Source organism: Diceros bicornis, chromosome 2, assembly GCF_020826845.1.
Source record: "Diceros bicornis minor isolate mBicDic1 chromosome 2, mDicBic1.mat.cur, whole genome shotgun sequence".
In the NCBI taxonomy this organism is placed as follows: domain Eukaryota; kingdom Metazoa; phylum Chordata; class Mammalia; order Perissodactyla; family Rhinocerotidae; genus Diceros; species Diceros bicornis.
In genome coordinates this window covers 44257637-44282964 of record NC_080741.1, presented here as the reverse complement: position 1 = coordinate 44282964, position 25328 = coordinate 44257637, and the positions used below count along the sequence as shown (strand labels likewise).

Here is a 25328-nt window from a genome sequence, read left to right as displayed (position 1 = left end):
TTGTAGTGACTGTGCACTGATGGGAAAGAAATTACTTAAAATACCTTTCAGAAAATATACAGCTGACTAGAATATAGGGTCCTGGGATCCTCCCTGAGGTCACTTTGACAAGAAGTTAGTAACAGCAGCAGCAGACCTTTGCAGAGCACACTTCCTACAGCCAGCCCTTGTTCACAGCCTCTCTCTGGATTATCTCATTTAATCCTCAGAGCAATAAATACTACAGGGTAGGCACGCACTTACATTAACTCCATTCTACAAATGGGAAATTGAAGCCCTGAGAGGTTACATAACTCGTCCAATGTCACACAGCCAGCAAATGGTGAATTTCAAACAAGAAGAGAGTCCGAGCAGGAGCAGCAGTTAGCGTTTATGGAGTCCCTGCTATGTGCGGGATTTAATGTGCTTTCTCTTTAATCCTCACGACAACCCTGCAGGGCCGGCGCTGTTGTGATGACTACTCCACAGATGAGAAAACTGAGGCTCAGAAAAGTTAAGGATCCGACCAAGGTCACAGCTAAGGAGGCTGCATGGCAGGGACTGAACCAAGGCTCCTGTACTAACTAGGGAGCCACAAAGGATGCAAGGGCAGGGCTGAGGCCGGCACAAATCAACAAGGTTTAGGAAGCATAAACAGAGCAAGAAGCATCTGTGGTGTAGGGGAAAACAAGATCCCTGACCCCGGGGCTCTGAGGCTTAGGTTTTCACAGGAGACTCAACCAAGGCCATGAGGCCCCGGGCAAGCCCTGTACTTGTGTATCTTGGGTTTTCTCTTCCAGGAAATGAGGGGGCAGGAGTGATATCAACGAGGGTGGGAAAATAACAAATGATGCCTTTAAACGGTAGGATAGATACAGGCTGCACTTTTCAAGCACCAACTTTCTAGATACTCAATCTACAATAAACCATGGTCAAATTTCTCTCTCCGTGGGAATAGTATTCCAAACGGAGGTTCCACTTCTGACCAAATAAATCCACTTCCACCCAAAAAGGTGTACAAAAAAAAGCAAAGTAAACAAACAGCCATAACCCTCTATAATAAATTAATATGAGAAAACTAGGGTCCAAGTCCTAGAAACAGCAGTATAACACAGCTACAGTGAGAAAGCAGACATACAGTACACACAGCACAAGTCCAGCAATAAACTATGTTCATTATCATGCACTAGGCTCCGCGCTGAACAGGTTAGGAGACCTGCCCTCCTGGGGGCACACGCCCTGTCAGGGCAACCCTAGGCAGGGGTCCCTTTAAGGAGTGTGGACTTTTATCACAGGACTGGGGGAAGCCACTGGAGGGTTTTCAAAGGGGGAATGTTTTCTGCCTACCGGGCAGAGAAATGCAGGGGAGGGGGTCAAGGCTGCTGATTAACCCAAGGAAATCCTGGGTGGCAGTGGGATGGAGAGGAGTGGTCTCTTTTCTTGAGAGAGTTAAGAGATAAGACTAGGGAGAGGTAAATCAAAAGGTATAGGATCTGGGCAGCTCACTGGGACAAAGGGGACAAGACCACTCCATTTCCTGGGCCTAGTGTTCCCAAGTGAGACAGGCACGTGAGACTGAAGGTCAGAAGCAAGAGCGGGTTGCCCCAGCGCAATCACTGGCATAGGGACAGCCACTGAGGTCACCGTGGAACAGCGTGCCAGGCAGAGGGCTGTCTACAACCCTCCACAGCAGGAGGCCCGCCTGCAGGGATGCTCTCCCCGGAGCTGGAGGTACTAAATCATGGTTTGGAAGAATCCACTTTGAGGTAAGAAGAAAATCAAATGCTTATTCTAGGGATGGCAGGCGGGATCATGAAGCCAAATCCAAATGAGTGGCCCTGGACCAGGGAGAGGGAGACCTGTGACTGGGCCATCACAACTAAGGGGTGAGGGGATGTATGGGGGGGAACTTCGCAGGCAGCTTTTGGCTGAACATCAGTAAGGCCACTTTTATGTGAATTAAACTGCGCCCACAACAATTTTGAGAATAAATGCTGGTATCCGTTTTCCAGCTCCTGTTCATAGACATGAGATGCCTGCCAAGAAACCCCAAATATCTACAGGGTACAGGCCCTGAACAGGAACAAGTCCTTGCCTAATGCCAAGGAGGTTCAACCAGTGGGAAGCTCAGGGGTGACTGGAATTGAAGGCCAAGAGAAACTCCCACAGGGAAGAAAGCAACGGGGCAGGGGAGCGTCCAGGGTTTTGACAGGACCAATCAGACACGGGCATCTGACTGAGCCATAGGGCAGGGCTGGGAGAAGCGGGCAGGGGCTGCTGCACAGTTCAGGTCGTGGCAGCGGCTGGAGCAGGAAAGTCAGAGGCAGAGCTCATGAGCCTGACGGGATGGGTGGAGGGTGAGGAGGTTCCAGCACAGCACCCTGCTCTCCTCAGGAATCTGCGTCTTCTCCTCACGTCAACAGGCTTGATAAGGGCCCTGTGACATTCTGGCCTTGTCAGTCTTCTCCAAGGAACTATGGTGCGTCAACCTCATTTCTCATTCATGTACTGTATTTTGGTGGAAAGATTCTCATAAAGGTGTTAGAACAATTAGCTCTCATCACTTCTTAACCTAATTTTGATAACATTTCTCCCGTGTCAGTTTTACATACCTTGCAAATAAATGAATATTTTACACACATGTGTGTGTATATACATAAATGTATATGTATATAAAAATATATGTATATATAGAAATGTGTATGTATATCTATTTATATGTGTGTGTGTATACACACACATCCCAAACCCTCAGGATGAGGGGTTTCCTCATAACTCAAAGATCAAGTAGCCAACACTGAATGGCGAGAAGATATTCATGACTGCTCATTCTATTTGCTTTTTGGATTGTTTTGGCTATGTGTTCTATCTTATAGGTCATTTCTTTAATTAATTAGAACATTGTTTTTCAACTTGTTTTTTAGAACCCAACCTCCACTTCCCCCTCCCCAATAATTTTTCCTCTTATCTTCTGTAACTTAGCATCATTTTTTTAAAGTAAACTCTATTTTCTATCATTTTTATTATAAAACTATATGCATATTGAATAAACTTTCAAAAAAGACATGTACCCCCTGGAAATTCTGATGTTCCCAGTCAAGACAGGAGCTGGTACAGAGAAAAGAACGGTCCACGAACCAGTGGATTATCCCTCTCACTCTGATCAGTAGCAGCAGTTGTCAGCTGAAAAAACATCCCTACATTTGGCCCCGATCCTCCAGGAAGTAAACCTAATAAATACTTACTGTCTGCCCTATTCACAGGGGCAAGGGGTGGAATGTTCAGAACCTGAAAGCCACAGCTAAAAAGCTTCTCATAAATTCTAAATGAGTCACCACTGATGCTAAGTTTCCAGGCATTACAAAATAGATGTCCTTTAAAGCTTTGTCTACATGCTTTTGAATTTATTTTCTCAATGCTCTGCTTAAAAACCCTCATCAGTTCTGCCACTGCCTATAAGCAGCAGTCTCAACACATAAGACACACAGAGACCATCCTTACCTGGCCCCAGCCCACCTTTCTCACCTCCTCACCTGCCACCCTTGCCCATTCTCCACCATAGCTCGACCACACCCAATGATGCCACTCTCAGATGCCTGGCCTGATGCGTGTGTGCCTGCTATTTCCTTCTGTAGGGACTGTCTTTCTCCCACTTGCCCAACTGGGGAGTTCCTGCTCCTCCCCATGGCCCAGCAGAAAGACAGTGCCTCCATGTAACTGACACTCTACCCAAGTCTCCGCTATTCTGTCCACCGCTGTAAAAACTGCCTTTCATAGTCAGCCTTCCATTGGAAGACATCTAGCAGACATCCGGACTGGGCTGATTTGGCAAAGCACTTTCAATGAGGTGGACATCTTTTTTTTGGGGGGGGGGGGGGGAATATCAGCCCTGAGCTAACATTCATGCTAATCCTCCTCTTTTTGCTGAGGAAGACTGGCTCTGAGCTAACATCTATTGCCAATCCTCCGCCTTTCTGTTTTTCCCCAAAGCCCCAGTAGGTAGTTGTACATCATAGTTGCACATTCTTCTAGTTGCTGTACGTGGGACGCGGCCTCAGCATGGCCGGAGAAGTGGTGGTCGGTGCGTGCCCGGGATCCAAACCCAGGCCGCCAGTAGCAGAGTGCACGCACTTAACCGCTAAGCCACGGGGCCGGCCCGAGGTGGACATCTTTAATTAGCTGCTCAGACTCAACTGCACAGCAGCAACTTCCACTTATCTCAGCCAGACACAGTGTTGGTGGGGTAGACACATGTGTCCCCACACTTTATGGCAGGGAAACTCAGGCTCTGAGAAGTTAGATGAATTGCCTAAGGTCACAAAGACTTTAAAAGTCTCCTAGGTATCTGCCCAAGAGAAATAAAAACGTATGTCCACCCAAAAACTTGCACACAAATGTTTACAGCAGCATTACTCATTATAGCCAGAAAGGGGAAACAACCCCAATGACTCTCAACTGGCGAATGAATAAACAAAATGTGGTATGTACACACAACGGAATGTTATGCAGCCATAAAAAAGAATGAAGTACTGATAAACAATACAACATGGACGAACCTTAAACACCTTATGCTCAGAAGAAGCCAGACACCGAAGACCACATATTGTATGATTCCACTCATATAAACTATCCAGTATAGGCAAATTAGAGACAGAAAGCAGACCAGAGGTTGCTTGGGATTAGGGGTGGGAATGGGATTAACTGTAAACAAGCATGAGGGATCTCATGGGGGGAGAGGGATACAAATGTTCTAAAACTGAATTATGGTGACAGTTGCACAACTGAATTCACTAAAAATCATTAAATTGTTCACTTAAAATGGGTGAATTTTATGGTATGCAAGTTATATCTCAATATGTTAAGTTACCAAGTAACATGCAAACAAGGAACCTTGAACTACATACACCCTATTCCAACGCTTCCCCATTACAGGACAACATAAAAACATTCTTTTATTATCTCAGTCCCTGACCAAGCCTTCCCCGACCACAATGGTGTTCTCAGACAGCAAAACCGCTCAACAGCAAATCACCCATTCAAAAACCAGCACTGATAAAAAGCACATAACCATGCTAGTCTGTCCCGCATAGATTAGATTATTTTTAATTAGATAATTGCCATTAAAATTTGCTCAGATGGCAGAATATCATGATACATCCATGAGAAAACTAAGAGCCAACTCTCCCCAAGTTTTTGAGAAGAGCTTGACTTTGAACTCTTCCCAGGAGAGACCCTTCTACCCTTCTCCCAAGTTACAGCCACTTCTTGGAGTTTCAGCCAAGTCCCTTGCTTAGCTGTTGTCCTTCAATATCTATCTTCAAAACATTCAGACTTGGCCCAATAGCCCAAGTGTATTAACTACTAGGACCCATAAGACACAATTATTTGGTTTAAAAAACAAACATAACTATTTTGATGCAGCCCTTGAAGTGGGTATGGGATAGGGTGAGGGCCCACCAAAAATGACTTCAGCCACAAGGAACCTAATTCTTACAAATGTCCCTTGTCCCTTCCCACCTGGGCTGTGTAAGTCACCTGAAGGCAGCTGAGTCTTATCTTGGGCCCAATGCATAGCTGATACTTAACAAAATAGAAGATTTTTTTACTCCCAGACCAGTCTTTGCAAAAAAAGACTCATTTCTAACCAACAACTCATAGAGGAGTGAAAACATAAAAGCCCTGGAGTATATCTTATCAAGCATGATAAGCAAATGCCCTGGAGAGTTACCTTCCACCTCTCCTCCCAGTTTCTTGGGGAAAAATAAAAAAGAAGCCATCTGGAAAGGGCAATCTCAAGTCTAATGTGACACAAAGAGATGATGAGGCAGGAAGTTGCTAAGAAAGAAGCTACGTTAACAAGAAAGGCATCAACTAACAAGCAGCTGTGGTTTAAGCCAGAAGCAAATGGGCAGACTGAGGCTATCACCCCTCTCAGACGAAAGGTGCTGGTTTACCATGGCAGCCTCTGGGATGGCACAGGGGGAGAGGGCAGCCCACTACGAACAGCAGTCTGTTCTACCGTTACCAGCATCTGCACGGTGCCCGGTCTGTGCACAGGAAGGTAGGAGAAAGGCATCACGTGCCAAGAGCAGAGACCTGACAGCACAGCTCTGGCTCCATTTTACTGCTCATCAGCATCATTAACTGAAACTTGAGTGTGACTATTTTACTGGCTCACTTTCCCTTGCCAAGGTAGGCTGAGAGCAGGGCACCAAAGCAAGTTATTGAAGAGGCAGGGAAGAGGAAATGAAATGACTACTGAGTATCTACAACATGCCAACTGCTATCCTGGGCATTTTGCAAATATTATTTCACTTAAAAGCCAAAACAACCCCCTGACACAAATATGATCCCCATTTAGCACAACAGACAGGGAGAGAGGCCAAGTGGCTTGTCCAAGGTCAGGTGGACACGACCATGGACTTGAACCTCATCTGCTGGATGCCATAATCATCCACCCCGCCCTAGAATGCAACACTCACTGTTAATCTACGGTGGCCATTCGTCGCTAGGACAGTTAATGAGGGCCTGCCTGGTGGTAACCAAATGCCTCCCTTACGACTGCTCTCCACGTGCCCGGCACTCTGCTAAGTGCTGGATGTCTGTCATCTCCTTCAGCGTTTACATGCATGCCATGAGGAAGGTATTACTACCGTCCACATTTTAGACATGAAGAAATTGCCCAGGGTCACAGAGCTATTATGGGAGGGTCTGATCTCTTTGACATCCAAGTTGGGGCTCTTACCCACTGTCCACTGAATAAGTAAATGAATCTTACTCTCAAGGAATTCTTGGTCAAGTTGAAAAGGTAAGACACATGGATAAATAATACAGAGGAGGAAGCGGGAAGTGCCAGGTGAGAGATGCTGCTGGGAGTTCAGACACATGCAGGCTGGGGATGGCAGGGGGTCAGGAGACAGGTGCCAGAAGTGGGCAGAGCAGCAAGGGGACCCCAAAATACACAGACCGTGCGTGAGCTTTGCCCATGGCCAGCCCTGGGGAGAACAGCAGTACCTGAAGCCCAGTAAGAGAATCTCCCTGAGCAACTGACAACACTGGAGGCCTGTGTGGGGGAGCCAAAGATACTAACAACCAAACCCCAGGCTAGAGACCTAGGTAATGAAAACCATGAGCAAGGAGACCTTGTAGCAGTGCTTAACTCTGAGGTCAGTACTGATAAGCCAGGTCAGCTCTTTCCTCATCCATGACCATGCGGGAGAGAGTCCTGCAGAGCACCCTTGTGTGCTGCTGGCCATACTGCGTCAACACAGACATCAGGGCCTGGCCACATGGCCCCTTCCCTGGGGCAGACATTCCCACTCCACAGCAGCCTGAGACAACCACCTCCGGGACTCAGCATATCTGGATCTAACCATTCTCCACACGGCCCAGCCCTCCACCTGCAGCGCAGGATTTCCCTCTCAAACTGGAGGAACGTGCTCTATTTGTGCTGCTTCTCATGCTTGCCTTGAAACTTGGACAGCCCAGCAGGGTGCAGCTACAGACAAAGACACGCGAGGCTGGCCCGGGGCACTCTATCAGGCTCCGGGTTCCCACTGCCAACTGGAGTTTTTTTCATCTCTGCTTTTCCAGATAACTTCCAGTTACTGCTCCAACACCTGAAAACTGCCTTTTGTGCAAAAGATTACTGCTGTCACTCACATGCTGGCCGTCAGCAGCCACCTCTAAGCACGGGAGGCACGCTCTCCTGCAGTCTGTGGGCTCAGAAAACCTAAACCTGCTAGGAGAGCACTCGTAAACCCCAGACCGTTCCACATGCTCTTTTCAAATCCTGCCACCTGAGAGCAATCCCGAATAACACCTGCCAGGAACTGAGTGACTAATCTTGCAGTTGGGTAACAGCCTAAGTGTCCAGGAGAGCAAAAATTACCAAGTCGGGCTTCTTTATTTCCTTGAGAAAGTAGTGGGACCCTGCCACACAATGAACCACAAGGAACTGACAACAAAACTTCACTCCTCATCAGCATTCCCTAGCACCAGTGCCGCTGCTTGGGCACAGAGGGGACATGACCTACAACTTCAAGAGCAGTAGCTCTGGATTTTCCCCCGCTTGGTCTCACCCTGAGCAGACAGGACTGGGGAAAGCAAGCAAAGCCCCGCTCCAAGAACACCAGGCAGCACGAACCGCTTGAGATCAGTTCCATTTCTGCACTGTGCAAGTCTTCAGTGCCCAGAAGACACCGAGCCTGGATACATCTTTCCTCTCCCTGAAGACAGTAAGAGTAAAGCTGCCTCCTACAGCCGCGTGATCCGAGCAAGTTGCTTCTCCTGGGTGCCCGGTCTCCTCACGAGCACCCATCTCCTGGGTTATGAGGATTTAACGAGATAATTCCAGGAAAGGGCCGATGACTCTATTAGCTTAGAGCCTGGGAGTGGCAGAAGGCAGACCCCAAGGCAAGGTCTGTGCTTTCTGCTGCAGGACTCTGGACCAGGTCACTCTATCTGAGCCTCAGTAGCTTTGACTGCAAATGGGAATAGCATTTATTTCAAAGGCTGTTGTGAAGATTAAACGGTTGACATTAGAAAGTGCCTATCACCCCCACAAGGTGACCGGGAGAGAACAACAAACGTCTCCAGCATCTGTCAGAGAAATGCAAATACTAATTTTGTCCTTCAGTTTTCAACGAAAAGCACCTCTTTTAGACCAGTTAACAGTGTAGAAAACCACCTAAACCACCTCAGAATGCAAGGGAACACGGTTATGTCCACATCCTGCACATATTTTCACTATTCACAGGGCACTTCTCTTCCACACATGGGACTTGCTTCCCACTCAAACAAGACAAGTGTGGTGTGACAGCATCAGAGAAAAACAAGGTCCTGTCCAGCAAACGGCTTGCTCTGGGACAAAGAACAGGTTTCCAGCAAAACCAGCCACTGAAACCAAACCTCTATCTTTCTGATTGATGCCACAAGACTTCCTTCAGGCTGGGAGCAAACCTTGTGAATTTTATTTTACAAAGAAAACTAAGCATGTTGGCAATAAAGTATGTTTCTTTTGAGAATACTATCCTGAAAATATCATTAACACTTCACCTACAGGACAGCTAAAAATATCTTAAAAATATTTTGTTGGAGAAAGGAGGAAAATTGGATGGGAACAAATAAGAGAGAAGGAAGAAAACGTAATAGTCTATCTTAAGATGGCAAATACAGAACAGGGTCACCCTCCTTGAATGCGATCACCAAGTACAGACTCTGGTATCGAGATGTGGACCAGCACAGGACAATGTGCACTGGAATCAGCCAGAGGGCATGTGCAAACCCAGATTGCTGGGCCCAACCTCAGAGTGTCTGACTCAGCAGGCCTGAGGCAGGGCCCAAGAATGTGCCTTCCTAACGTGTTCCAGGGTGATGCAGGTGCTGCTGGGCAGGACCCCACTTTGAGAACGGCTAGCATAGTGGTTTAAGAGCAGAGGGCCCTTGAGCCGGTCTGTGTAGGTTGAAACCACTTCCTAGCTGTGTGACTTTAGACCAGCTATTTAACTTAACTTTCCTCTTATAAAGCTATGAAATGGAAATTATAATAGTATTTAACCTCATATGATTATTTGAAGGATTAAATGCATGAATCCACATAAAGTACTTAAAACAGCGCCTGGCACATAGTAAGTAAACAACAAACATTGGCTATCATCAGCATCAGCATCAGCATCAGCATCATCAGCATCAGCATCATCTGGCTCTCAGTTTTTTAAAAAAGTTAAAAACAGACATATAGATACATGACACATATATATGAAATATGTGCAATACAAATTTTTTCTTTTTAGAAATTCCGCTTCAGTTTATTTTTTTATTTTTTTTATTTTTTTGTGAGGAAGATCAGCTCTGAGCTAACCTCCATGCCAATCCCCACCTTTTTGCTGAGGAAGACTGGCCCTCAGCTAACTTCTGTGCTCATCTTCCTCCACTTTATGTGGGACGCCGCCACAGCATGGCCTGACAAGCGGTGCGTTGGTGCGTGCCCAGGATCTGGACCCCGGCCGCAAGCAGCAGAGTGCACGCACTTAACCACTACCTACGCCATGGAGCCGGCCCCTACAAATTTTTTCTTCTCTTGACTAGGATATATGACACTGCTCCAGAACCCTGTATAGCCTTTAACGTAGGATATGGTTCAATGACTGGTTTTTAAAATCATCTTACTATGCTTTAAGGTACCAGTTGATCCCATACTCGAATATACACAGGAATCCCCTAAAGATCTTATTAAAATGCAGATTCTGACTCAGTGGGTCTGAGATCGAGCCTGAGAGTGTGCATTTTGAATAAGCTCCTGGGTGATGTGGGACACAAGCTGATCCAGTGAAATCTGGGCTGGCCCTTGTTCTACAAGAGCAGATGGATGCCATTCTCTTGGGCACTTCCAGGAAGCCAGCAAATGCACAGTCCCCATTGGTCTGCCACTCCTTTCTCCTTCCACCTCCATCATCTTCTTCATGAAAGGGCCAGGCCAGGCGGGGCACCAGGCCTCAGCATTGAGCCCCCTTCCTCTCTTCTGGCCATTCCCACTGTTTCCCCCACTTTTTCCAATTAAATACTTTTAACTGTCCTGTAGGTGAAGTGTTAATATTTTCAGGAGAGTACCCTCAAAAGAAAAACACTTTCGGTATATGGCGACTTATAAATAATTTTAAAAATAAAACTTATGCTGAGACATGAAAATAGACCATCACAGTGAGTTTTAAAAAGGTATTCTGATTATTTTTACTCCAGACCTAAAGGACATCCATGCAGTCACTGTTTCAACATCCTGTTTCACCCCAAAAATCTCTGTCTCTGGGCTGTAGGTGAAAGTTCAGAACAGGCCTCCTCAACACACAACGCTTCACATGTGAAATACTTTGAGCTAAAGGCAAACAATACCCCGCGGGCTTGAGGAACTTTTACCTCTCCCTTAAAGAATTTAAATTGGGTCCCTTGCCCATAATAAGAGTTATTACCAGAAATAAGTTTTTATGAGATATCTGTATGGCAGGGTAAACCTCTAATTAGTGAACATCTCCTCTTTTTATCATCCTGTGAATTACCCTCCTCCCCTCTGAAGCCCCATGCCCCTATCCCGTTCCTTGGTTCAAGACGGCATAAATACCGCACTTTACCTTTCTGTCTCTGAACCTCTCATGTATGTGGGGTTCCCATATGTACAAAATTAAATTTGATTTTCTCCTATTAATCTCATATCAATTTAATTCTTAGACCAGCCAGAAAAACCTAGACGGCAGAGGAAGATTTCTTCCTCCTGTACAAGCCCAACTAGGAAACTCACACCCAGCACTTGGGCATACCTTTATTTAACACCCTCCCTTTTCTTCAAAAGCAGCATCCCTCTGATACAGCCTGTGGTGGATTCCCAGGCAATTTCAATGTCAGCTCTTGTACTTTTCTATTTGAAATATTTCTAAGTCAAAAAAAAATCCCTATTTCAAATCAGTGATAAATAATTTTTTAAAAATAAATAATGCCAGCACAAAAAACATGCTTTATTTAATAATGATCAGTCTCCAGTCCATTAACTTACCAAAACCCATTCAGTCACAAGACAACAACTGAAACTCTTAAAACAGAGTGCTGGAATACTACAAAGGAGAAAAAAAAAAAAACTACAGATATTTGCAACATGTAAGGATTTCAAAGGCCTTAGCTAAGCAACAGAAGCCAGACAAAATAATACACACTGTTTGATTCCATTTTAGATCAAGAACGGACAGAACAAATTTAAGGTGAAAGAAGTCTGGACAATGGTCTTCCAGGAGGGAGGTGTAAACTAGAAAGGGGCGCAAGGGGACTTCCAGGGTGCTGGAAATGCTGCTTCTCCTGGTGGCTTCACAGGAGTGTCATTAAGCCATTCACCACGTAAGATCTGGGTACTTGACGTTATACCTCAATAAGAAAATCAAAGAGTGCTGTGAGATCAGTAATATACAGCCAGCATATTTAGACAATAACAGGGAAAGGATCAGATTTGAGCAAAGTACAGAATTTACCCTCTTCCAAGAGGTCCAGGGCTTCATGCTGCTCACGAGAGGGCTTCCGCTCTTCATTCTGGCTGTCGTACTCAAAATATTCTTCTTCCCCTCCCACATCTCTGAGGGACATTGCTGAAGTCACCCCAAAGCCAAAACATCGCCCTAAGGGGCTGTCCTTGGGGGAGCTCCTGGCTGCCTGCCTGGAGGAGCCATTGGGACCCTGGCCCCCGGGCCACACACTGGGCCCTGGCTGGGGCCGTGGACATGCCCTGGCTTGGCTGGAATGGAGCGTGTGCACAGGGCAACTGGCCTAGCCATCACCCAGGACCAACCCAGAAGGGGGTGGCTCCCACAAGCTGGGAGGAGGGGTGGGGCGGGGAGAAGCATCTGCTGGAATAGGAATGCCCTGCCCCACCCTGGGGTGACCCTGCCAGGAGCTGTTGATTCAGAGGGGAGGCGGGCAGGCAGGTGCAGGACCTCAGGCAAGCTCTCTGCCTCCAGATTCTTCTCTCCACTTTTCCTCCCCCCAGAAGCAATGAGGAATGGTAGCTTCCCGGAAGTTGCATAGCAACTGTATGGGGCAATACCAACCAAGCCTTAAGCAGGTACACCTGCCTAAAGGTGAGGCCCTAGTGGAGAAGGTGCCCTGGTGAATGATTGCCCAACACCCTCAGATGAGAGATTTCCTGTGGGCATGCTTCAGAAGCTGAGACAAATCTGACTGTGACAACAGCCTGACACAGTGCTGAATGGGGAAGGAAGTGATCATCCTGATTTCTAGCAAAGGGAAAAAAACCTTGCAATAACCATTACTTGTGTGAAGCTTAATTCATCCCAGTCTTTCTTCGGTAATAATATATTACATCTGCTCTTTTTTAAACTGCATTTTATAAATCTCACTCTCACCCTAAATCTGTGTATTCACAGGGCCAAATTTATAAAGATCTCTTCTAATCACTAGGATAAGGGGAAAAAATCTATAGCCTAATAGCTTGCAATGTTGCCTGGAAAAAGATTCCACAGTTTAATTGCATATCTCGATACCAACTCCTCTGTACTGGATTTTGTCTGTAATGGTGAAAATGGAAGGTTTTTCCATCAAACCCACTGAAAGGTGGCCTGGAGCGCTGGCGTCTCAGAGAATCACAGCACATTCTGCAATTTCTGTGCTTCAGCCACAACCCAGCTACACTGTGGCAGGTCTCCCTGCTCCTAAAAGCTACACCAGGAGATCTATTTCACCTCTCTGCCAATTCACCTCCCTCAAGTAACCCTCAGGTAAGAGGGATGCTTTTAGCAGAGGCAAGACCATCATAAAGAATTCTCTACACAAGTTCAGGGACTGGCTCTCATTCATCTTTGAATCCTGAGGGCTGAAGATCCTGCTTAGGCAGCTAAAAATGTCTGCTAAATTGAATCGCTACCTAAATCTAAGACCATATATGACTACCTCTAAATAGAAAAACCAAATATAATAAAGATTTTATTAAAAAATTAAAACCCAGATACACATGCACTGCCTGGGTAGTTTTCTGGGACCTGAAAATGATTGTTACATTTTACAACATTAAAGATGTGTTCTTTGTAGAAAGGAGGTTTAGTAGAAATTCAGTGCCAGGGAGTTCAAAATCACATTTTGAAAATCTTCATAAGCTTTAAATACCATGTTTATAAAGAAGCACAGTCAGGAAAAAAATCTTTCTTTAATGTCAGTAAATGTTATCAAATTGGGCTTCTTAATTCAATTCAAATGACAGTGACTCTGAAGCCCTGGGAAGGGAGGGAAGGAGAATCCCCACCTTGTACTTTATTCATTCGGCAAGTACCAGATTGACTATAAGATGTGTAGGATCCTGTGCTAGGCCACAGTGTACATAAACGAAAACAAAAACTGATTTCACATATTTGAAAATACTTTTGAGTGATTTTACTCATAACCAAGTTGGTTATACTCATCTTTTAACTCAAATCTAGGCTACATTTAACAAATGATGTCCAAGTCTATATATCTTATAGAATAAAAATTTTGAAGATGTATAAATAAAATAAACATTTAGGATGAGGCATTTTGAACATAAGACCACCCTAGCCTCTTCATATCACCCCATTCCTCTGGGTTTTGTCATTCTTCAGGATATTCCCTGCCCCCCATCCCAAACCTCTCCTCTTTCCTCCACTCCCTCCCTCCGTGGGGATGTTAGGGAATTCTCAAACCTCATCCTCAACTGCACTCACTTCAAGGTTAAAGGTAGAGATGGGCCAAAGAGCATCCTCTCTGACAGAGCAGTTTTTCCAACAGCCAAAGGAAAACACGACCCCTAAAAACCAGCAAGAAACCCCAAGAATTCTTCTAGTGAGAGATGGAGAGACCTGACTCAAGTCCTGGACCACCGGACATTGACATGGAGCATGGCGCTCAGGGTGGAGCTGAGGGTGGCCTGGCCCTGCCCTCGAGAAGCTGCTCACCCCAGAGTCATGTGTGCTGCACCAGAGGCGAGGACCAGACACCAGGGCCCAGAGCAGGGAGTGAGTTCCTGACCTGTCTCTGGGAACACTGAATGGGAAGGCCACAGGAGGAAGGTGTCACTCGTCTCCTGCAGGGCAGAGGGACATCTGTCTGAGTGTTCCTCTCCATACCTATCAACATACCGCCATAGAAGTCATCTTCCCGAAGCTCTACCCTGCAGTGTCCAGAGTGGCCACAAGCCACTGGAGCTATTTATGTTTAAATTTAAATTGATTAAAATTAAACAAAATCCAAAATTCAATCACACTGGCCACATTTCAAGTGCTCCATAACCACACGTGGCTAGTGGCTAACACAGAGGACAGCACGGGACAGAACATTTCCATCGTCACTAAAAGCTCCACTGGACAGCCGCACTCTAAAGGATGCCCCTTCTTTTCAAGATGTGAGCTTTACACTTGTTGGTCCCCACAGCCTGCGTCTCCCCTGCAGCTGCGGTCCCCACCTGATCCCCACCCTTCGGCCATGACGCTCCTCCTCTCCTCTTTACCCTGAGCCAGCTGCCGAGCTCCTCTCTCAACGATCTAAGCGCCTCCCTGGTACGTCACTTCTCTGCTCACACGGAGGAGAGTGCCCATTATTCAGGGTCATTTCCCCAAGGATTTCACTTATGCCATTAAAAAAAATAAATAAGAGAAACATGAAGCTCCAAAAGCCTGGGCTCTGGGCTTGCTGTAGCCTTCTCATCATCTCTCCAGTCCTCCGCCTCTACGTCTGAGGGAGGACATTATCTCTACTTCACCAAAGCTATCATAACACTTGTCTAAAACAGTTATATTACACAGTTACATTTAATTCTTTCTTTTTTTTTTTAAGTCATCTTAAAAAAAGCCATTCAGAAGAATGCTGTGTCTCTACCTCCAAAGGCACACCCACAATAAATACAGATGAAAAATGGGGGTCTGTTTACACTGTTTGACACAAAGTGCAGGAAATTACAAAATCATCTCAAAAGCCTAGTAACAGCTTTTCAGTTAAAATACCTCTAACAAAACTTCACTCACACCAGCCACGCCCACCTTGGGGTGGCATTTCAGAGGTCACTGCAATCAACTGAGTACAGAGCACATGTGATTGACTGTCCTGGTGTATTGGTCATGGATTTTCATAATGGAGAAAGAAGTCATAAGAACAATTTCTGTGACAATCTACCTGAGTTTCCTCATCTAGAAAATCAGTTTGAACTAGACCACCTCCTGCCCCGACATTCAAATCTGTAATGCTATAAAAGGAGGAGGTGAGGGTGGATGATTACAAGTGAAACTGTGGCAAGAAACAGGTCATCAAAGCAATATACCTTGTTCAAAATACCAGTCACCTTTCGAAGGGATTTTTAAAAAGAACTTAATAACTAGTACTACTGTAACCACAGGCCCAATAGGACCAATTCAACTGACCCCATCTTACCAACAGAGTAATTAAGAGTTGTTCTTCAGGAACTGAGAGTCGACCCCTTGTCCAGTTCAGGCAGGTTGAGACCACCAACCCATGAACTGGGGCTGTGCAAATGCCCAATAAGTGACCCTTTTGACGTCAAGGGGCCAAAAACTCCACCCTCAGATCACGTTAACACCACCATTTTGCAAACATGCGTCCTATGAAGAGCCGTGAAGCTTGACTACACTTGAGCAGATCATCAATTACCTCCCTTCTCCTTACCTCCAATCATCTGTCTCCACACTTCAGACCGCCCTGCCCCTTATCCCATAAATTTTGCCCTAAGCCCTAGACTGGGGAGACAGATTTGAGAGCTTCTGCCTCCTGTCTTCTTGCAGGTCAACCTTGCAATGAAGCTTTTTTCTTTTCTCAAAAGCTGATGCCGTAATAATTGGCTTTTTATCCAGATCAGGCAAGAGAACGCCATCTTTGTGCAGTACCACTATTTCTGAGGAAATAAAATTAAGCATTGGCTTGGCACTTCACCATTTACAAAGAGCTTTGACTTAATTTACACTCTTCGAAATGGCTCTGGACAGTGTGGTTATCCCCATTTTCCAGATGGGGATCTGGGTTGAGAGAGGTTCATGGAGGTCCCAGGATGTGCCCAAACCACACAGCCAAAAAACAGGCCAAAAATGCAGACTCTAGGCCAGAGCTCTGTTTCTTAAAGACATACACTTGAACTCAAGCCTTTTTGAACATTTCTCACACTCTTTATAAAAACATTTTATTTTTAAGTGACCAATGTAGCCAAGAAACATGAGATTCCATGACATACCTAAAGAATTATTTTCCAGACGCCTGTGCCTGTGGCTGGTCTCCACTGACATTGGCACCGAATTTCCCAAACACGCCCGATGTAAACAATCACCTAAAGCATGTGCTAAAAATTCAGATTTATCAGGGCCTCTCCTGGTCTGGAGAGAGTCTGAGAATCTGCTTTGTCAATAAGCAGGTGATTTTCATGATCCGCCAGGTTTTAGAGGCTCCACAATTAGAGATGAGACACAACCAGTGTAGGTAACCACGACCCTGTTTGACACCAGAGTTTAAACTGTAAACACTGAGCATATCTGTGCAAAGTCTGCGAAGGCCACCCTAGCCTGTGTTGATAGCTGGCTATTTCAAATCTCTAAAACTTACTTTAAGGTATTGGGCAACTGACTCTTCCAATTTCTTATTATTCTAAGCCCCTGCCCCATGCCCCGTTATACTCTTGGGGTCTTGTTGTGTGTTTGGGGGGTGGGAGGATGGAGTATAAGACTCCACTAAAACTCTAGCCCCTAAAACTGATAAGGGGGAAGGATACAGTCATTCAACACTGAACAAAGCTCTCCTAAACCTCAAAGATAAAAGGGAACCCCAACTTTAAAACCCTAATTTTCCCGCAATCTATATGCCTGCACGTATATATTACTTTTTCAGTGCCAACTCTGCAAGTTAAGAGTGAGTCAGTAACTCTGACATAAATGATGATTTTGCATCTTTTTCAAAACATTTGACTCATCTTTTATTAGTAGTATGGAAAGTTCCCTAGAAGTTTCCCTCATTCAAGATTCAAATTCCAAACGATAAGAGAGACAAAGCAATGCTGTGTATCTACTCCTATCTGGCCTCCTCACTGGGAAGGTCAGGACTGGGAGATGAAAGGGCTATTCAAAGATTGATTTCCTATTTTAAAGATACATATAATCAGAGGTAAATTGCATTTCCAGACTAACCTGCCCAGGCCAGGAAAGAACCCAACTAGTTAGAAATGTATAAACAAGTAACTACAAAATTAACATATTCTTGAAATCCCCTCCTTTGTGGGTTTCCTAACCCAGGTTATTTCTGGGCTTCTGTTTCTTTTATTTTCTGTTTTGCTAACAATCTTCAAAATGGGATTATGAAAATGCCAGTTGTCCCAGGAAATTCTGTCCCAATGGCCTTCTCCTCTTCCTCCAAATTGGGATTGGGGATAAAGGCAAGTATTTTGCTCAACACACATTCAGACAGTAAATGCAATCACATTTATTTACCCTGGGACAGATGAGCCGCCTCTTCTTCCATTTTCCTTTTCTGTTGGATGAAGAGAGATCAGGGTGCCTCAGGGCCAAAAGGCTCAACTGAGAAACTGCTAGGTAGGAGAATCCTTCTGACAGATATCCAGATAAGAGCAGGCTTCCTCTCACTCTTCAGATTGACCACCAGAGAGTGACTGGCTTCATTTCCATATACGAGGGTATAAAGAGAGCAGGACAGTGTGGCAATTGGGTCAAGACAGTAAGAAACGTTTCTCCTCCACTTCTAAAATGGATCCGTGGGAGCCATGGCCACACCCAACCCATCCACAGGCTGTGGGACAGGTGTTCTGCTGTAACCAATGCTCCCTAATCTGGTGGTCCATCGAGGTCCATACTTTAAAAAGTAACAGAGGGTTCAGTGAATCACAAATCACCAAGGAAATTACCAGAGGTCAATGATTGTTTCCAAAAAGAAGCATCTCTACAATTGCCTCTGGGAGTTGGATAACAGGATGGGAACTTGCTTCAAGAATAATATATCCGAAAGAAAATAAGAATTCAGTCATCTTTTCCCCTCCAGACCCTGGGAGCTGCCCACCATACTAAAGATATTCTAAGACACACATGGACTCAACATGACACTGTCTTCATCTAATGCTGGGGGACAGCGGCGCTCAACTGGGAAGTTTCTCAGCAAATTTAAATACCCATCACTCCCTCCAAGAAAGCCTCTTGGCCCCTCCTCTCCTGTTGCCCATGGTCAAAGCAGAAATCAGTGGATAAGAGATAATTATGCAGTTCTTCAGCTTACTAATGAGGCCAGCACCGAGTCTGTGACATCATTCAGGTTAATCAAATGTAGTCACGGTTAGAGCAATCTGAAACTCTCGATTCAATTAAAAAGCAGTTACCTTACCTATTAATGGCTGATGTGGGGCTAGGAACATATCATCACTGGGGAACAGACCCTCAAAGTGTATATATTAATTGTGCCCTTTTGTGTGTGTGTGTGTGTGTGTGTGTGTGTGTGTGTGTGTGTAAAGGCATATGATGCAAGGGTCATTTTAAAGAAAAAATTAAACTGTCTTCTTTACAAGAAGACATATACACTTTTGATGCCCAACACCACAGGAGCCTGAGGCCCCTCCCCTGTGGCCTCTTTGAGAATGCACCTCAGTACTATTTTCGTGGGCCTGAAACCTCCTGAGGCCTGTCCAGCCACACAAACTCCACCCAGTCTCCTCTGGAATGTGCCACACCCTCCCTGCACAAACTGAGACTGTGACGGAGGGATACAGTCTTCCCTGCCCTTCCCAACATCTCCCCACCCCCATCTCTGTGGGACCCCACAAGCAAAATTCATTTGAATTGCCTGCTAGGTAGGAAACTGCTTCTGCATTTTCTCCAGCCTCCGGGGGTCCCCAGGGCTGGGCTCAGGAAAGGGTGGATCCTTCCAGGCCTGCTGCTGACAGTCCATAAAGCCACCTCCTGAATACACTATGAACACATCTCTGCTTGCACACACACACACACAGACACACACACACATCAATACCACACTCACGCCTCACCCCAGATTGAATGGATTCATTCAATCCAACAGAAGTATGCTCACAAGCCCAGCACACCAACACCACCTCCCCTTCGGAGCAAAGACTGGACAAACGGCAAAGGAGTCTCCCCAGGTAACGAGCCCTGCCCACCTGCCATCTCCTCAACCATGCCTTCAAAACCGTCCGAGCCATGCATGTCTGCCCGCTGTGCTGGTTCCTGTGCCCCTCCTTCTGCCCGCCTCCCCGGAACGGTTTTAGGACACCACCCCCCTCCCGAGGGAGACAATGCCCCTACATATCCCTGCTCTATTTTGCAGGGGCCATAATTACCGTCCGAGCATTCTTCATAATACCAGTCTAGTTCATAATAATCCGCTTCAATAAATTTCTGCATAGTCAGGATTCTTGCAGAGGAAAGAACGGACTTCACAGCGCCATCAACGTCAAGTAAAACGCTGCCATGCCTCCCTGCCCTTCCAGAACACTGGGCAGAAGAGCATCCCGAAACACGCCAGAATTAAGCTGTGCATTCTTAATGACAGCCTGGAGCCAAAACAGAAAACAGGCAGTGAAAAGAAAAATTCTGGGGGGAGTGAGGAGGATAGGCGGAGCAGAAAGGGAGGCAATTTGCAGAGCTATCAGAGACCCTGGCAGCCCTGCTAATAAAGCAGCACCGGCCAGCAGCCCTGAATGGGAGTAGCTGGAATCGTCCTATCCAGACGCTCGGAGGGTGACGTCAGGGACACACACCACCACCCGGAGGTCTCTCTGGAGCCTTGCCTCCCGCTCGCCACTCATCTTTCAATCTAACTGTTGCCATAGAAACTGGCCAGCTCTGAAAAATGATGCAGAGGTGGAGGAAATGTCTTCCAAGGATGCTGGGAGCAGGGGCTGAGAGATGCCACACAAGGAGAAAGGAGAGTGCAGGCGGGTGGGGAGCCGGGGGCCTTACCACCATCATCACCGCCAACAAATGGAAGGGCAAGTTTATTTGCTAGATTCTGGGCCACTACAGAGTCTGCATTTGAAAAATGCCACCTTTTAAAATCTACAACCATTACTTCTGGTTTTCTTTCCCCAACCTGATTTAAAACATCAAACATCTTTTCTTAAAATTTTTGACCCCCACATAAAGGAAATGTAAATTACTTAGAAAATGGCAACGTTTTCATTTAGATACAGTACTGCTCTCTGCTCACGCCTTTGCTCAAACTTCTGGAAAAACAGCCTGCAACATACAAGTAGAGGCGAACGCCATTACAAAGGGGCCCATGCAATACGATATACTGTTTCGTGGACACTCACATGTGTAAATCAAAGTACAAAATACACACCAGGAGGAAACAGTCCACTTTCAGGAAAGTAGTTACCTCCCGGGAAGGAGTGAGGGAATGGGGCTTCGAAACTGTCCTTATAAATGCACGTGTAATGTTTTGTTTCCTTAAAAAAATGTAGTTAACATTTATTCTAAGTGTTTGGCATGTTTGCAATAATCCATAAAAATGAGGTACTGGATAATTAGATTTTACACTTACTATAGGTTAAACTTCATCCCCTAAAGCAGGATTTCTCAACCTCAGCAGTACTGACATTTAAGGTCCGATAAGTCTTTGTTGTGGGGGTCTGTCCTGGGCATTGTAGGATGTTGAGCAGCATCCCTGGTCTCTACCCATTTAGATGCCAGAAACACCACTCTCTCTCCCCGCAGACTTGATAAGCAAAAATGTGTCCACATGCTGCCAACTGTCCCCTGGGGGCAAAATCTCCCTTGAAAACCACTGCCCTAAAGCAAAACTACCTACAGAACCTCACCAGCCTGTTGGAAGACTACTGTAACTCTCTGTTGTATGAATGGCAGCAGTGTGGCCTTCAGCTCACACTCTTAATTTTCAGTTTTCCTCTTAATTTTCTATTCAAGACTGTATAATTTGCAAATGAGTAATAGCAAAAGGCTCTTTACCACTACTGGGAGGCATGCTTCTTTCCTTCCACAGTGACCAAATAGGGACGATTTCCCTCTATTCTTCCAATGGCATATGATGCCACGGTGAACAAATCTGGAGGAAAAGGCATCCCACTAGAGCCGGGCTTCCCGGGCTTTACTGTGTGTGTGAATCACCTGGAGCTCTTGCTAAAATGCAGATTCTGATGCAGCAGGTTTGCAGTTGGCCCCAAGATTCTGCATTTCTAACAAGCTCCCACATGTTGGCAATGCTGCAGGTCCCCAGACCACACACTTCGAATGGTGTGGCTCCTCAATAGGATGGATAGATTGGGGAGGAGGGAAGATCATCTATATAGTGCCTGTCTGTATGTGTGTGTGTCTGTCTATCTGTGTGTCCGTGTGTGAGTAGAAAACTAAGAGGAAAACTATATATATGTGTGTATTTATATATATGCATATATATACATATAAGTATATATATATATACACACATATACACACACACACCCATATACAGAATCTTGGGCAGAATCTATACCATACATAAATCTATCTCAACCTTCCTAAATCATTGGAAGCAGACAAGCCTTTAATGCTGTTGTGTGGGGTCCCCAAAGCTGGCTTCCTAACCCCCACCTGTGTTCTAGAAGCCTCTTCCAGCTCCAGGGCACCCCCTCCTAACTTTAGGGTCCTGTGACTCTTTACCAGGCTGTCCTTGTACCCAGTACAGGATGCTACAAGCAGACCATCCCACTTGCCAGGTGGCCAATTAAGCCCATTTGGCCCAGGCTTTACACTGCAAGAGCAGGTCGTCCTCTTGTGAAATGCAGGGCTCCTACCCCTTTAGCACCATCAAATAGCAGAACCTCCTCAAGTCTCAGAAGGGGAAAGGGAAGTTAAAGGCAACTGGCAACGAATCTTGGCTCAAATTGTAAACAGGCTTTCAGGAAAGTTCAGAAAATGAAGGGGGCAAGGGAATGGTACTGTGTCTGGCCACGTTGTCCCCTGGCTGTCACCTATACCCTGGAGGACCTTTGCCCCTCTGCTCTCCCCTCTTCCTCCAAGACATCCCCAACCCAACTCCAGATTCTTCCTGGTCAAAGTAGAGATCAGACCCCACCGCCTCCCTCACTTCCTTCAATTCCTGCCCTTCCCTCTCCCTGACCCCGACTTGGATACACATTTAAAAGTTTCTAGGACATCCGCCTATTTAAAATCAGCAGCCAATGATTTTAATTCCTGCTATAACTGACCCCGTTATGTCAACACATCTCACATCTCCCTTTGGTCCTTTATCATGTGTGTCTCTGTCAATGATGCCACCTCTCAACAGCCCCACGGCAAGCCACCAAGCAGCCCTCTCAGATGTCATTCCTCATGACATGTGAGCAGAGGCTGGTGTCCCAAGGCATCCCCAGGTTTTGTTTAAGTTCCTTAAGGTGTTTCTAAAAAGATGACTATAGACCTCATAAATAAATCAATCAGCAGTTAACAGACTCCTCATAAATCAGAATGTTCAACAGGTTCAATCCAATATGCTAGGGGAGGAGAGTCCAATATGAATTTGCAAAATGAAGATGTAAATAAAGGAATAGGAAATGCAAACTCCACAAAGCATCACAGAAAGTCAGATGAAGCCGGAAACCCCTTAAACAAAAGCTTGGCACGTTTACCTTACGATGCTATGAATTTTCAAAAATATTTTATTCATATCATATCATCACAAAAACAAAAAATAATGGGTGGATGGATGGACACACAGACAGATGGCAAACAGACTAATGGTAGGCAGTTTAATTTCATAGTTAAGAGCATGAGCTTTAGGACTCAGATGACCTGAGGTTTGGTCCAGGGCTCCTCATCTGCCATCTCAGTGACCTTCTTAGACACCTGAGTCTTATCTGCTAAATGGGTGATTATAATACCTGCTGCATCGATGGGGCACGGCTTTATGTAATTAACTAAAGCATGGCCCAGAACTCAGCACTGTGCCTGGGACAAGGTGAGTCTGCAATAAATGTTAGTTTCCATCATCATCCTTACTCTAATTCTTTAAAAAAGAAAATAAGCCAGTATGAGCAATTAAAAAGAGCACAATTTTCTAAGCTATAATTAGGGAAATGAGGTAGAAACGCCATTTATTAGCTTTTCCTAGCATAATTAATTAAAAGGCATTGAGTTCACAGTAATGAGCAGGAGTGACAGTCTGGAGGTGGCGGTGGGGGAACATTTCCAAACAGTAATATATTACGGAACACAAGTGACATCAAGTCCAAAGACTACACATATCTAAGTTACTTTCTAAGAAAATAGGAGAGAAAGAAAACGAAGTGTGTATAAATAAACACAAAGGAAACAGCATCATTTATGGGTGAATTTTATGGACTTCGAGTAAGTTTCAAAATGAACATCTACACCAAAACTCCCATTCTATAGGCTCAGAAGGATAGAGTAAGCCATCCACAGCTCTGCAGAGATGGTGCCGAGGTTAAGATCCAGGTGTATCTGCCTTCAAATCGACACTTTCCTCCAACAGTTCCAGGACTCCCGAGGGTTACAGCCCTCCCCTGGCCCAGGGTTACCTCAGCTGAATAAACAACTCCTCCCCCCATGGTCCTGGGCTCCCCCATCACTGCCCCGCCCTCGGAGAATCAGGAACAGGGACAGGTCCCAAGAGCAGCCTCAGAGAAGCTTCGCTGCCATCTGTCAGCCACCCCTCCCTCCCACTCCCCTTCACCATCACCACTTAGAGAATGCTGGCTGCACACAGGCAATCAGCACTTTACATCCCCACTTGCTCCTCAGACTCCGCTACCTAATTACCCCCTTGATTGTGCAGACAAGGAAAGGGGGCTCAAAAGCTTTGAGTCACTTGTCCAGGATCGCCCAGCATATACCAAGAGCATCTGGATATAACCCAGGTTCGGTCCACCTCCAAAGCCTTCTTCACTCCATCAATAATGGAGAAAATATCCAAGGATGATGTACAAACAAAATTTAAAAAAAAAAAATGAAAGGGTACAATTAAAGGAGATAAAAACTCAAGTTGGCACCTCACAGATAAAACAAAAAAAAAATTTAAGAACAAAATAAAACATAATCAGGAAGGTAACAGTTAAATTGAAAATATCACTGTGACTCTGTGATATTAAGAACAAATATTATTTCCAGCTCTGTCAAGAAAGTGGCCCAACAAGGACACCACTGCACCCATTACCAGCACATCAACACGCTGGTGCCCAGACTTGGGTTAAACCTTAACAGGGCTCCTTGGAGAGCTGCTGATTCCATGCCTTGAGGCAGGAAAAATCAAGATGGGCCTGCAACACAAGGTTGCAAGAAGGCAAAGGCCACTCCAAAAGGTCTGATGTAGAAGTGCTAAGGCGTAGGAGCCAGCTTAAAAGGACGATCACGTGACAATTTAAACACCAAAAAGATAATACAGTCAATAACAGTCAAAGGGAACAAATTGAGTCTGTAATGGCGATGAATATCAATGAGTATTAAAACGAAAAGGCAAACAAGTGAACAAGGCAACTGATCTATAAAGGAAAGGATCATATAATAGGAAGGTATTTTTAATCCATCTTAAGAAGTAGGAGAGAGTGGGTGTGCATGGCTGTTCTGTTTCTGCCACTAATATCTTTTATAAAGCATTGTATGAACATTTGTCTAAGTGGGGTGGCTATGAATAAGCCAATCGGATATGGAATGAGGAGGCAGATAAAAGAACAGAAAGACCTGATGCTGTGGTCCCAACTACACCCAGGCAGGAGGAGGGTGGGATCCTGGGCTGCAAGGTTAGCTATGTATTCTCTTTTGTAAATATTTAAGAGAATTTAACAGACTTGGTCTGCAATGTTAAGAAGAATCTAAGTAAATACA

At 45.4% G+C, this 25328-nt stretch overlaps 1 protein-coding gene across 12 annotated transcripts in view; it reads right to left on the bottom strand.

The window, feature by feature from the left end:
- TRAK1 (trafficking kinesin protein 1) overlaps positions 1-25328 on the bottom strand; it is a 115379-nt gene that overhangs the window by 47266 nt on the left and 42785 nt on the right. For 2 of the 12 annotated variants that reach the window (XM_058555739.1, XM_058555747.1), the window contains exon 1: positions 19829-20132. The exons of 7 other annotated variants lie outside the window; for them this stretch is intronic. In XM_058555739.1, the coding sequence (XP_058411722.1) occupies positions 19829-19892 (64 nt within the window). In that variant the 5' untranslated portion in view covers positions 19893-20132. Of the gene's footprint in view, positions 1-11990; positions 12366-19828; positions 20134-25328 lie in introns of those variants that run through there. 3 more of the 12 variants (XM_058555716.1, XM_058555698.1, XM_058555725.1) reach the window with 3 other exon arrangements.